Consider the following 14,364-nt stretch of genomic DNA (forward strand, 5'->3'; position numbering starts at 1 on the left):
TTTCTTTTTGAGAAGCCTGGCTAGAGGTTTGTCAATTTTGTTTATTTTTTCAAAAAACCAACTCTTGGTTTCGTTGATCTGCTCTACAGTTTTTTTAGATTCTATATTGTTTATTTCTGCTCTGATCTTTATTATTTCTCTTCTTCTGCTGGGTTTAGGCTGCCTTTGCTGTTCTGCTTCTATTTCCTTTAGGTGTGCTGTTCGATTTTGTATTTGGGATTTTTCTTGTTTCTTGAGATAGGCCTTGATTGAAATGTATTTTCCTCAGGACTGCCTTTGCTACGTCCCAAATCATTTGGATTGTTGTATTTTCATTTTCATTTGTTTCCATATATTTTTTAATTTCTTCTCGAATTGCCTGGTTGACCCACTCATTCGTTAGTAGGGTGTTCTTTAACCTCCATGCTTTTGGAGCTTTTCCAGACTTTTTTCTGTAGTTGATTTCAAGCTTCATAGCATTGTGGTCTGAAAGTATGCATGGTATGATTTCAATTCTTGTAAACTTATGAAGGGCTGTTTTGTGACCCAGTATATGATCTATCTTGGAGAATGTTCCATGTGCACTCGAGAAGAAAGTATATTCTGTTGCTTTGGGATGCAGAGTTCTAAATATATCTGTCAAGTCCATCTGATCCAATGTCTCATTCAGGGCCCTTGTTTCTTTATTGACCGTGTTCCTAGATGATCTATCCATTTCTGTAAGTGGGGTGTTAAAGTCCCCTGCAATTACCACATTCTTATCAAAAAGGTTGCTTATGTTTATGAGTAATTGTTTTATATATTTGGGTGCTCCGGTATTCGGTTCATAGACATTTATAATTGTTAGCTCTTCCTGATGGATAGACCCTGTCACTATTATATAATGTCCTTCTTCATCTCTTGTTACAGCCTTTAATTTAAAGTCTAGTTTGTCTGATATAAGTATGGCTACTCCAGCTTTCTTTTGGCTTCCAGTAGCATGATAAATAGTTCTCCATCCCCTCACTCTCAATCTAAAGGTGTCCTCAGGTCTAAAATGAGTCTCTTGTAGACAGCAAATAGATGGGTCTTGTTTTTTTATCCATTCTGATACCCTCTGTCTTTTGGTTGGCGCATTTAATCCATTTACATTCAGTGTTATTATAGAAAGATACGGGTTTAGAGTCATTGTGATGTCTGTATGTTTTATGCTTGTAGTGATGTCTCTGGTACTTTGTCTCACAGGGTCCCCCTTAGGATCTCTTGTAGGGCTGGTTTAGTGGTGACAAATTCCTTCGGTTTTTGTTTGTTTGGGAAGACCTTTATCTCTCCTTCTATTCTAAATGACAGACTTGCTGGATAAAGGATTCTCGGCTGCATATTTTTTTCTGTCTAGCACACTGAAAATCTCGTGCCAATTCTTTCTGGCCGGCCAAGTTTCAAAAGAGAGGTCAGTCACGAGTCTTATAAGTCTCCCTTTATATGTGAGGGCACGTTTACCCCTTGCTGCTTTCAGAATTTTCTCTTTATCCTTGTATTTTGCCAGTTTCACTATGATATGTTGTGCAGAAGATCGATTCAAGTTACGTCTGAAGGGAGTTCTCTGTGCCTCTTGGATTTCAATGCCTTTTTCCTTCCCCAGTTCAGGGAAGTTCTCAGCTATTATTTCTTCAAGTACCCCTTCAGCACCTTTCCCTCTCTCTTCCTCCTCTGGGATACCAATTATGCGTATATTATTTCTTTTTAGTGTATCACTTAGTTCTCTAATTTTCCCCTCATACTCCTGGATTTTTTTCTCTCTCTTTTTCTCAGCTTCCTCTTTTTCCATAACTTTATCTTCTAGTTCACCTATTCTCTCCTCTGCCTCTTCAATCCGAGCCGTGGTGGTTTCCCTTTTGTTTTGCATATCGTTTAAAGCATTTTTCAGCTCCTCGTGACTGTTCCTTAGTCCCTTGATCTCTGTAGCAAGAGATTCTCTGCTGTCAGCTATACTGTTTTCAAGCCCAGCGATTAATTTTATGACTATTATTCTAAATTCACTTTCTGTTATATTATTTAAATCCTTTTTGATCAGCTCATTAGCTGTTGTTATTTCCTGGAGATTCTTCTGAGGGGAATTCTTCCGCTTGGTTATTTTGGATAGTCCCTGGCATGGTGAGGACCTGCAGGGCACTTCCCCTGTGCTGTGGTGTATAACTGGAGTTGGTGGGCGGGGCCACAGTCTGACCTGATGTCTGCCCCCAGCCCACCGCTGGGGCCACAGTCAGACTGGTGTGTGCCTTCTCTTCCCCTCTCCTAGGGGCGGGATTCACTGTGGGGTGGCGTGGCCTGTCTGGGCTACTTGCACACTGCCAGGCTTGTGATGCTGGGGATCTGGCGTCTTAGCTGGGGTGGGTAGGCAAGGTGCACAGGGGCAGCAGGGGCAGGCTTAGCTCGCTTCTCCTTAGGTGATCCACTTCAGGAGGGGCCCTGTGGCAGCGGGAGGGAGTCAGATCCGCTGCCGGAGGTTTGGCTCCGCAGAAGCACAGAGTTGGATGTTTGTGCGGAGTGAGCAAGTTCCCTGGCAGGAACCGGTTCTCTTTGGGATTTTGGCTGGGGGATGGGCGGGGGAGATGGCGCTGGTGAGCGCCTTTGTTCCCCACCAAACTGAGCTCTGTCGTCCGGGGGCTCAGCAGCTCTCCCTCCCTTTGTCCTCCAGCCTTCCTGCTTTCTGAGCAGAGCTGTTAACATATGACCTCCCAGCCGCTAAGTCGCGCTTGCTGTCGGAACACAGTCCGTCAGGCCCCTCCGCTTTTTGCAAGCCAGACTCGGGGGCTCTGCTTGGCCGGCGAGCCGCCCCTCCGCCCCGGCTCCCTCCCGCCAGTCCATGGAGCGCGCACCGCCTCGCCGCCCTTCATACCCTCTTCCGTGGGCCTCTCGTCTGCGCTTGGCTCCGGCGACTCCGTTCTGCTAACCCTCTGGTGGTTTTCTGGTTTATTTAGGCAGGTGTAGGTGGAATCTAAGTGATCAGCAGGACGCGCGGTGAGCCCAGCGTCCTCCTACGCCGCCATCTTCCCTCAACTCTCTACTGCTTTTTACCATGCTCTCCACCTTGGGAGACTGGCCTGTGGTCTGAAGTAGATTCCCTTTCCTCTCCAGCTGGGTTTAGCCTGCTGCAGCTTGGGCAGGCCATCAGAAGTAAAAGAGAGATAGATCAAAATACGTATTCCCATAGCTGTACTGCTGTGAGACTCCCTCAGGCCGGCTATATCCCTCAGCCTGAGCTCATGTTACCTCCCAGGACAGCTCTCTGGACTCTTTTCCTCTGGGGTCCAGCAACCATTCCCTTTGCACAACCTTCGGGCCAGGGATAGTAACAACCCACTGTTCCTAGCACTGGACACTACATTCTCCCTCATGGGTTCCCTAAACCTAACTGCACTTTGGAAATGATGCTTTTTAGTAAACCCCTCAAATCATCCCACCTGAGTGTATAATTTGCTTCCTGCTCAGACTGACACACCAAATATGATTCTGGGATTTTGATCTTGGATGGCTGTGAGGGTAGATGATACTATGAGCTGAGATAAGGAATACAGGAAGATGAGTATGTTCACATGTGGAAAGAAAAACCACATCTTGAAGTTGCTATATAACAACTGTGGATCATCCACAGACAGAGGTTGGCAGCAGCTGTAAAAGCAGACGTGGCATAAAGATGGAGATAAAAATTAATTTTGAGAAATTTGTAAGTACTGATCATTGCCATAAGCTCTAGCTTAAAATAGAGAATTCATTTAATTTAGGAGATGGAGTCAGCAAACTCTCTCTAAAATTACAGAACTGTAGAGCTTAAAAGGATGTTAATTGTCTTCTAGCTGAGCTCTCCTTTTCTGGGTGTTATAACTGAAGTCCACAGTTAGCCATCAAAGGGCTACTGTTAGTTAATGGCGGTGCTGGCGGTGGAGCTTCTGGGTTCTCCCATCTATGTGAGCTCTTTCCACAAAATTCAGCCTTTCCCTCAATTTTGCTGTTTCCCAGTAGTCATCAAGTATGGAGTACTTAGTCTGCACCCAGCTTTGTGCTAATTGACGTGAGGAATAATGCAGAAGTAAAACAGAATTCCAGCGGTTTACAGTCTTAATTGACTAAAATACAAATGTTTAGAAATGAGAGTGCTAGAGAGAAATGGCCTTTCACACTAAAGGAAAAGAGGACATTTTGTAGGACAGGGGCACTGTCATCCGGCATGATCACTTTGAGATTTTAGCAATTTCATGTGCATTGTTGGTGTGAGTGAGGAAGTAGTAACAGTTGGCTCAATTATTGCCCCAGCATTCAAGGATTGTCTAATTTATTCTATTTAAGCGTACAAATTTTTATTGTAGAATAACATGAAGCATAAAGATCTATAAATCTATTGGTCCCTATCTTTAGAGACCCTCCTTCTAAATGACAGCTTAAGTCCAAACACATTTTGGCAAATGAGAGAGCAGAAAATATATTCTTATTATTCACGCAAGTGTGAATTTATTGATGTATTATTATTATTTAGCTCTAAACATAAAGTGAGTAGGAGAGATGATGGTCTGAAAGCCTACACACCTCAACACTGCTCCTTAGAAATCACATATATTTTCTGCCCCCTGTTTATGATTGCTGTATATAATTCTAAACAATGCTGAGAAACCTCTTAGTAGGAATTGAAACTGGATTGCTATCATTATTCTATTTTCACATGCTCATAACTTTCTCAGCAGCATTTATCAATGCTGAGAAATGACCTGCTTGGGCTATTATAAAGGGAAAATTCCTTTAAGTCTGAAGAGCTGTTATCAATTTGGGAGTTACTGCTGGAAGAAAAAGGTGATGTCTACATAGGCAGTTGAAATGATCTATATTTATCTTAAGGATGAAACTAGTTTATTTTGTAAATTACAACTAACAATTGCTTCACAAATTTTCTTGTTTTCCACCTGCTATGTCTATATAATTTCAGGCTTTGGCAAGTGGAAGAGATAAAAAGGTGATAATTCCCCAAGTGTGAGCCGGGGGCGGGGGGAAGAGAAAGAGGGGTCTAATGGATTAATAATTAAGAAGGAAAAACCTCAACAGAGAAGAAGCAATTGTCCTCAAAGACATTTACCCAAGGCATCTGGTCCACACAAAACTCATACCATTGAAAAGGTGGACTAAGTTAACACATTTCCCTGTGTAACTGGTGTTACAAGCTCAAATATCTTCAGGGACAGGCAGTTAATCTGAAATTGCAAAGCAGCCAAGTCTTAGAGTTATGAGGACAATAACTACCTGCAAAGTAGAGGCTCCACCCAAGGCCTCATGTGTGTGCATGTGTGTGTGTGTGTTCACAAACTATGGGCTAAACAAAGAATGGCTGTAGGCTGAATTATGCCTGTTTACCACTGTTTTGTGATGCCCATTTTAGACACATTAAATTGAATGCTTCTTTCTATGTTTCACTTTGTGGAGATTTTTCTTTTTTTTTTCTTGTAATTTTTTTTTTCACATTTTTGAGAGACAGAGTGAGACAGAGAGTGAGCAGAGGTGGGGAAGAGACAGAAGGAGACACAGAATCTGAAGCAGGCTCCAGGCTCTCAGCAAGCATTCAGCAGAGAGCCCGATGCAGGGCTCGAACCCAGGAACCATGAGATCATGACCTGAGCTGAAGTCGGACACTTAACTGACTGAGCCACCCAGGCACCTTGACTTTGTGGAGATTTTTCATTCCTTAGGCCAGCTAGTTTGGGACATTTCATTATTGCTATGGTCTCAGTGTTGTGTCCGCCTCAAATTTGTATGTTGAGATCCTAACCCCCCAAAAAAAGATGGTATTAGGAGGTGGCGCCTTTAGGGAGGTACTTAGGTCATAAGGGTGGAGCCCTCATGAGTAAGATTAATGTTTTTATAAAAGAGGCCACGAAGAGAGCCCTAGCCCTTCCTCCATGTTTGAACATAGTGAAAAGGTGCTGGCTATGAGCCAGGAGGAAGGCCTTTACCCAACCATGCTGGTACCTGACCTTGGGCTTTCCAGCCTCCAAAAACGTGAGAAATAAATTGTTGTGGTTTATAAGTCACCCGTCTATGGTATTTTGTTATAGCAGCCCAAACAGACGAAAACAGTTATCAATCTTTCCCTTTATTTTCAACTTTATAAGAAAAATCAGTTTTTATAAGAAAAAGTCAGAAAGTTTCCTGGGTGAAAGTGAATATATGATGATTCATTTCCTAGGAATTGAAAGAAAGGAATTTCAGCAACTGCATCTCTTGTCTTCTAAAGTCTTTCCACTTCTACACAAAACACAAGGGGAGAGATTTCATGAGATTCTAGCTGCTTAGAGCAGCTCATTGATAAAAATCAGGTATAATCAAGATTACCTAAGAAAAACTGACATCTTAAACACTGAGAACTGAACTGCAAAGCAAAGGATTATCTTAGTTTCACTCTGCAGGTAAAAAAACAAAACGCCAGTAACTAAATGTTGGTCTTATCTTGTAGTCCCTCCATGAACCACAGTTTTGATTTTATGTTCACCCAAGCATATTAAGGGGAGACAGGATGTCTGCACAACACAGCTCAATTATCTGTTTTTCTGTACTACAGCATTCATCATTATGGGAAGGAAAATTTGGCTCAGATGATGCTCGTATCTTATACCAATACTGGTGTAACGAAACAGTGTAAGTTTACTCCCACAGCCCATAATTCAACTACTAAATTACTACATGTACAGCTCATGAACAAGAAATTCTACATAAAAACTGTTACTAATATGAAGAGTTTTTGCTTATGCATTTTCAAAATATGGATTTAACAGGTTTTTTTCTTACTCATGCATTTTTAGATACTAAAGTACATCCCACTTTTCCCCCTCAGTACAATACGAATTATGATAGAATTTATGACAGAATTTATCCATGGACGGCTTTTCAAAGCCAGACTATAATTAGGTTAAAAATACATAATAGGCACATGGACAAAGACTGGAAATCAATTTTTAAATGCACAAAATTGCAAAAGTTGAATTACAGGTGACTTTTCATTATTAAACATTGTATTATTGTGTAAATTCAATGGAAGTTATTTAAAGCTCAGGTACTTACTGTGGTTGGAAAATAACGACTCGTTTTGAATTTTTTCAGAGCCATAGAAGAGGTGTAGGTGCCCAAGAAGAGGATGAAAGACATGAGAGTGATGTCAGGAACAAAATCACAGTTGTTCCCCACGAGCTTTCCTCCGTATTTCAAACACTTCTTCGTCGACAAAAATGCCCAGTCAAAGGTAGCATTATGGTACTGAAGAAGAAAAACATGAACATTTTTCTAGAGAACACCAATGCATCAAAAGCAGCATTTGATACTTGATGGGCTATGTAGGGATTAGGCTGAAAGTCTCTGTAGAACAGCTGGAGGGTAACCACTGGAGGGTGAAACTTGACGAAGTGTTAATGGAATAACTGGTACTGGGGGGCCAGGAGGCTAGCAATTACTGAAAACACAATGAAAATGATGCCATCTCTTACCTAGTTTGAGCTACAGCCCTACAATCATCCATTTGTTCAACAGAAACAAACCACAAAGTCCTTCTTTCCTGTCAACCTTCCTGAGAGTAAACTGAGACACATTAATATCCTAAGTCTCAAAATGTGAGACTCTCTAAAACACCTTTATTGTTTAAAAAGTACTTACTTTTGCAATACACAGCTTCTTTGGATTCAAGCGGCCCTATGGTTAATGCTCTCTAAAAGTCATATTAGCTTAACTATGCATCTACCCAGCACTTTCCCAAGGAGCTATTTCTTTTCTAAATAACTAGAGACTGGTGATTTAAGGAATTAGACTATAAAAAATACTGATGGTCCCTGCTTTTTCAACTGAATACCTTAATAAAATAGAACTTTTTATCTTGTGGGCTTCAGGTGAACAGCATGTACACCCAGTACTGGAACATACTAGAATGGGCTTTGGAGTCCTGTGTGGCATATCCCTATGGTACATGACCTCAAGCTCATGGGTCAATTTTCAAATTTTCTTCTATCTCATGAATTGCTGTCATGTTGTCAGTACTTCTTGAGAACAGCTAACTCCTGTTCCTATTTTCTGTTTCTAATATGCAGGAGAATCCTTTTGCTAGCACACTGGATTAGACCAAGGTACTCATCCCCCAGCGGCTCCCAGTCTTACCTACTTCTCTAGAGAACTACCTTCAGTCACATTAGAACTACCTCACCTAAAATGTTATGCCCTCTTGCAGCCAGTTACTGACCAACACTAATGTGGTGCTACAAAATTCCCCTAAATATGTTGAAAATCATACGTGATGCCGTTTGGGAAGTGATTAGGCCATGAGAATGATTAGGCCATGAGAATGATGTCTTTATGAATGAGATTCATGTTTTTATAAAACAGACCCCAGAGAGCTCCCTTGTCTCATCTGCCATATGAAGACACAATGAGAAGAAGGCTGTCTATGAACCAGGAAGTGTGTGGGTCCTCATCAGACACTGAATCTGCCAGCACTGTGATCCTGAACTTTCTCTTAGGTCCAGGGCTAATGAGTATGTCATGTGCTAACAGAAGGTTTATTTGAGAATACCTTGCAAATAAATAGGGAAAGATAAATTTCTCCTGTCCTTTGGAAGCAAGAGTTCTACCTCATACCAAACTCATCATCAACATTCTTTACTATTCAATGAATTCTCTTGATGTTAAGTAACCTAGTCATAAAAGTTCACACGTGCAAAAGAAGAATCTCGGACCAGAAATTGTTCATATTTTTATAGAGCTCAAAAGGTAAAGTGCTTACATAAGTCAATAAAAAAAATAAACTCTAGGTCTTTCCCTGAAATATTTTTTCTATATTAGCTTCAACTTATAAACAGCTGAACCACATAATTATTCTTTTATCAAATGCCAATTTTGAGAGGTGATTTAATCATGTCTCATCTTGTTTTTCAGATTTCTGCATATGGATGTTTTTAGAAGAACACATTTAAAGTTTAGGGGTCATAATAGGTAACAGATTTCTTTGTTTTCAGATCAGCAAAAATTTACCATTGTAAATTTGCCTATGTAAATTTACCATAATATCATTTCAGCACTTTAATATGAGCAGAACCCTTTTTTATAGCCCAAAGAAGTAAGCTGCGTTAAGACAATCAATCCCAACAGACAGTTTTTATTGATTTTCTTACAGAGATTCAGGTTGAGGTGAAAAAATATACAGATATACATAAAATGATAGATATGTTTTCTCATGTACATCAACTCAAAATGCCAATATCACTATTTTTTTGGCCTCAAATGATTCCCTATATCATCATACAGAAAGTTTAGCCTCCCAACCATCTAAGGACTTTAGTATAAAGTTTAGGCAGCACGTCCAGATCTCTCAGTATATATATATACACTTTTCCCACTTCCATAAAACTTTAAATCTAGCTAATAAATAATTCTATTTAAACATCACTGGAGAGGAACCTATATTATCTGTGTTACTTCAGTGTTATTATTACTCTACATAAACTCGTATCATTGAAGGTTAACTTCATAAAACTTCAGGCAAGATTCAGATAACAAACAAACTAGACATTAAGACAAAGCATTACTCATCTATTAGTGGTGTAGAATTTTAAATACGCAAAGTAGAATTTTAAATAATTATCTGATAATTTAATCATCACAGATACAATTTCTATTATTTTTTACTCCAATATATCTCATTTTGTTATCTATGAAACATACACATTTCAGTAAAAATGATATGTTTTACTTCAGAGGTACACTCTGCTTTGCCTATGTAAAGGGAACATAAAAAAAGAAAACTACAGATTTTAGTTACTACTTTCTATAATCCAATAGTTTTCTTTTTTTTTTTTAGACTCTAGCCAGGCTTCTCAAAAAGAAACGGGAGATGACCCAAATAGATAAAATCATGAATGAAAATGGAATTATTACAACCAATCCCTCAGAGATACAAACAATTATCAGGGAATACTATGAAAAATTATATGGCAACAAATTGGACAACCTGGAAGAAATGGACAAATTCCTGAACACCCACACTCTTCCAAAACTCAATCAGGAGGAAATAGAAAGCTTGAACAGACCCATAACCAGCGAAGAAATTGAATCGGTTATCAAAAATCTCCCAACAAATAAGAGTCCAGGACCAGATGGCTTCCCAGGGGAGTTCTACCAGACGTTTAAAGCAGAGATAATACCTATCCTTCTCAAGCTATTCCAAGAAATAGAAAGGGAAGGAAAACTTCCAGACTCATTCTAATCCAATAGTTTTCAAATTTTATTATCAGTGAAATATCTTTTCATGTGGAACCCCAATATTTAAAACTGTGATAAAACTGAGATATTCGGCCCTATTTATTTAGGAGGGATTGGGCTGCACTTTCTCACTACCCCTGGCCCACCTAAAGGCAGACCCTGAGTCCCCTCTCTTGGGAATTCTAGCTTAGTCTGAGCAGAATGTTACTTTAAAAACAATGCTGTCTCATTAAAAGTCACCTATCTATATCTATCATTTATAATTATAATTTATCTGAAATTACCATGAGTAGTTTAATCCAGGACTGAACAAACTATATCCCATAGGCCAAACTCAGCCTGACTCCTGTTTTTATGAATAAAGTTTTACTTAAACACAGTAATGCTCATTTCTTTACATAATGTTCATTACTATATTTGTGCTACAACTGCAATGCTGAGTAATTTCAACAAAGACCAGATATCTGACCCATAAATCCTAAAAAGTATACTAACTGATCCTTTACAGAAAAAGTATCTGCCCTGGTTTAATTTCTTGCCTAAGACTCCTATATTACTTTCTACTATCCTTATAAATAAATCTTTCATGTTTCATCATATTAGTACATTACACATTTTTATTTGATTTGTATTTTTTTATATTTGTATTATTATTTCATGGGTAGTGTTATTGATGTTGGTTGATTCACTGTAAAATTTTTTAAGACCCCACCCAAAAATTTCTAGAACCAATACATGAATTCAACAAAGTTGCAGGATATACAATCAATGTGCAGAAACCAGTTGCATTTATATACACTAATAATGAAGCAGCAGAAAAAGAAATCAAGGAATGGATCCCATTTGCAATTGCACCAAAAACAATAAGATACCTAAGAATAAACCCAACTAAACAGGTAAAATATCTATACTCTGAAAACTACAGAACACTTATGAAAGAAATTGTAGAGGACACAAAGAAATGGAAAAGCATTCCATGCTCATGGAATGGAAGAACAAACATTGTTAAACTGTCTATACTATCCAAAGCAATCTGCACATTTAATGCAATCCCTATCAAAATACCACCAACATTCTTTACAGAGTTATAACAAACAATCCTAAAATTTGTATGGAACCAACAAAAGATGCCAAATAGCCAAAGCAATCCTGAAAAAGAAATGCAAAACTGGAGACATCCCGATTCCAGACTTCAAGCTAATTACAAAGCTGCAATCATCAAGACAGTATGACTCTGGCACAAAAACAGACATATAGATCAATGGGACAGAACAGAAAACCCAGAAATGGACCCCCAACTATATGGTCAACTAATCTTCAACAAAGCAGGAAAGAATATCCAATGGAAAAAGGCAGTCTCTTCAACAAATGGTGCTAGGAAAACTGGATGGTGACATGCAGAAGAATGAAACTGGACCACTTTCTTAGACCATACACAAAAATAAATTCAAAATGGATAAAAGACCTAAATGTGAGATAGGAAACCAACAAAATCCCAGAGGAGAACAAAGGCAGCAACTTCTTTGACCTTGGCCAGAACAACTTCTTACTAGATATGTCACCAAAGGCAAGGGAAACAAAAGCAAACACAAAGTATTGGGATTTCATCAAGATAAAAAGCTTCTGTATAGTGAAGGAAACAACAAAACTAAAAGGCAGCCTACATAATGGGAGAAGATTATTTGCAAATCACATATCTGATAAAGGATTAGTATCCAAAACTATAAAGAACACATCAAACTCAACACCCCAAAACCAAACAACCCAGTTAAGAAATGAGCAGAAGACATGAATAGTCAGTCAGAGAAAGACAGATATCACATAATTTCACTCATATGTGGAATTTAAGACACTTAACGGATGATCATAGAGGAAGGGAAGAAAAAATAAGATAAAAACAGAGAGGGAGGCAAACCATAAGAGACTCTTAAATACAGAAGACAAACTGAGGGTTGATGGGGGTAGGGGGGTGTTGAAAATGGGTGGTGGACATTAAGGAGGGCAGTTATTTGGATGAGCCCTGGGTGTTATATGTAGGCGATGAACCACTGGATTCTACTCCTGAAGCCAGGAGTACACTGTATGTTAACTAACTTGAGAGTTAAAAAAATAAAATAAAATAAGAAGACCTGAATAGACACTTTTCCAAAGACATCCAGATGGCTAACAGACACATGAAAAGATGCTCAACATCACTCATCATCAGGGAAATACAAATCAAAACTATGATGAGTTACCACCACATACCTGTCAGAATGGTTAAAATTAACAACACAAGAAACAACAGGTGCTGGCAAGGATGCAGAGAAAGGGGAACTCTCTTGCACTGTTGGTGGGAATGCAAACTGGTGAAGCCACTCTGGAGAACAGTATGGAGGTTCCCTAGGAAACTAAAAATGGAACTATCCTATGATCCAGGAATTGCACTATTAGATATTTACCCAAAGGATACAAAAATACAGATTCGAAGGGGTACATGCACCCCAGTGTTTATAGCAATATTACCCAAAACAGTCAAAATATGGAGACAGCCCATTCATCGACTGATAAATGGATGAGTAAGATATGGTACATATATACAATAGAATATTACTCAGCCATCAAAAAGAATAAAATCTTGCCATTTACAATAACATGGATGGAGCTAGAGTGTATTATGCTAACCAAAATAAATCAGTTAGAGAAAGACAAATACCATATGATTTCACTCACATATGGAATTTAAGAAACAAAACAGATGAACATATGGCAAGAAGGGGAGAGAAGAGAGGGAAACAAACCACAAGAGACTCTTAATGATAGAATACAAACTATGGGTTCATGGAGGGAGGTGGGTGGGAGATGGGCTAGATGGGTGATGGTTACTAGGGAGGGCACTTGTTTTGAAGAGCACTGGGTGTTGTATATTAGTGATTCATCACTGAGTTCTACTCCTGAAGCCAATATTGCACTGTATGTTAGCTAAAATTTAAATTTAAAAAAATGGCAAAAAACTCCAGCTTTGGTTTTGATCATTTGTAATTTTCAAACTGTGGTAAGTCATAGAACAAGCAAAAACAGGTAAATGATTCTTCTCCAGGTTCATGCAACTCCCGAAGAATTAATTTGAAGGAAATACTGAACATACATCAAAGCAAGAGACTGAGAAAACACCCTCATGGGCTTCAATCTCATCTCTACCACGATTTAATTGGAAACCAGAAAAAAAAATTAACTTCACTTTCCTGTGCAACTGCTGATAGGATAGCTGCAAAAGAGTACCATAAAGGTCACGGTGATCATAGCTTCGGAAAATGCTCTAACATAAATAGTACTCTTCACATGCAAACCACTCTGATTACTGCTTAGAAAGTCATGGTAAAAAACACACAACCAAATAACACTGGCTCCTAAAAGAGGGCAAATACTGTGTTGGACAGGTCCAGCACAGATGTTAAGTGACCCAAGAAGAAAGAAATCCTTGAGTCCCCTGAAATATCATGTAAAACATTGTTTGCATGTATATTTATCTGGGAAAAGCAACCACAGATTTCATTAGAACCTCAGAGGAAGCAGTGAAGCAACGACGCTTCAGATGTTACTGCTCTGGTGCTTTTATAAGTGAGGTTATTCCATCATCATAGTACGCCATGCTCTATGTATGTCAGCTGCACTCCAATTTTCATTTATTCTAAGAGCAAATTCATGACTGCAAGGCTAACGATGATTTGTTAACTCATCAGCAAATGTTCCCCAATTCAGAGAGATTCATTGTTTTGTAACTACTTCTTAGTAAACTATATCCCTATTTGAATCCTCATGGGCGTTTTAAATTTAACACATTCAGGGTGCTTGGGTGGCTCAGTCGGTTAAGCATCTTACTTCAGCTCAGGATCTCATGGTTCATGGGTTTGAGTTGGTGTCAGGCTCTGTGCTGATAGCTCAAAGTCTGGAGCCCACTTAGGATTCTCTCTCTCTCTCTCTCTCTCTCTCTCTCTCTCTCTCTCTGCTCCTCCCCTGCTTGCATTCTGTCTCTGTCTCTCAAATATGAATAAATGTTAAAAAATAATAATAAAATGAAATGAAATAAAATAAAATAAATTTAACATGTTCAAAACTAACTCCTCATCCTTCCTTAAATCTTGCTTC

At 39.0% G+C, this 14,364-nt stretch overlaps 1 protein-coding gene across 4 annotated transcripts in view; it reads right to left on the bottom strand.

Moving 5' to 3' along the window:
* SLC4A4 (solute carrier family 4 member 4) overlaps positions 1 to 14,364 on the bottom strand; it is a 304,579-nt gene that overhangs the window by 46,474 nt on the left and 243,741 nt on the right. For all 4 annotated transcript variants that reach the window (XM_040481605.1, XM_040481622.1, XM_040481596.1 and 1 more), the window contains one exon: positions 7,060 to 7,251. In XM_040481605.1, the coding sequence (XP_040337539.1) occupies positions 7,060 to 7,251 (192 nt within the window). The remainder of the gene's footprint in view (positions 1 to 7,059; positions 7,252 to 14,364) is intronic.

This window comes from Herpailurus yagouaroundi, unplaced genomic scaffold (assembly GCF_014898765.1).
Source record: "Herpailurus yagouaroundi ecotype Mexico unplaced genomic scaffold, PumYag 28, whole genome shotgun sequence".
Lineage (NCBI taxonomy): Eukaryota > Metazoa > Chordata > Mammalia > Carnivora > Felidae > Herpailurus > Herpailurus yagouaroundi.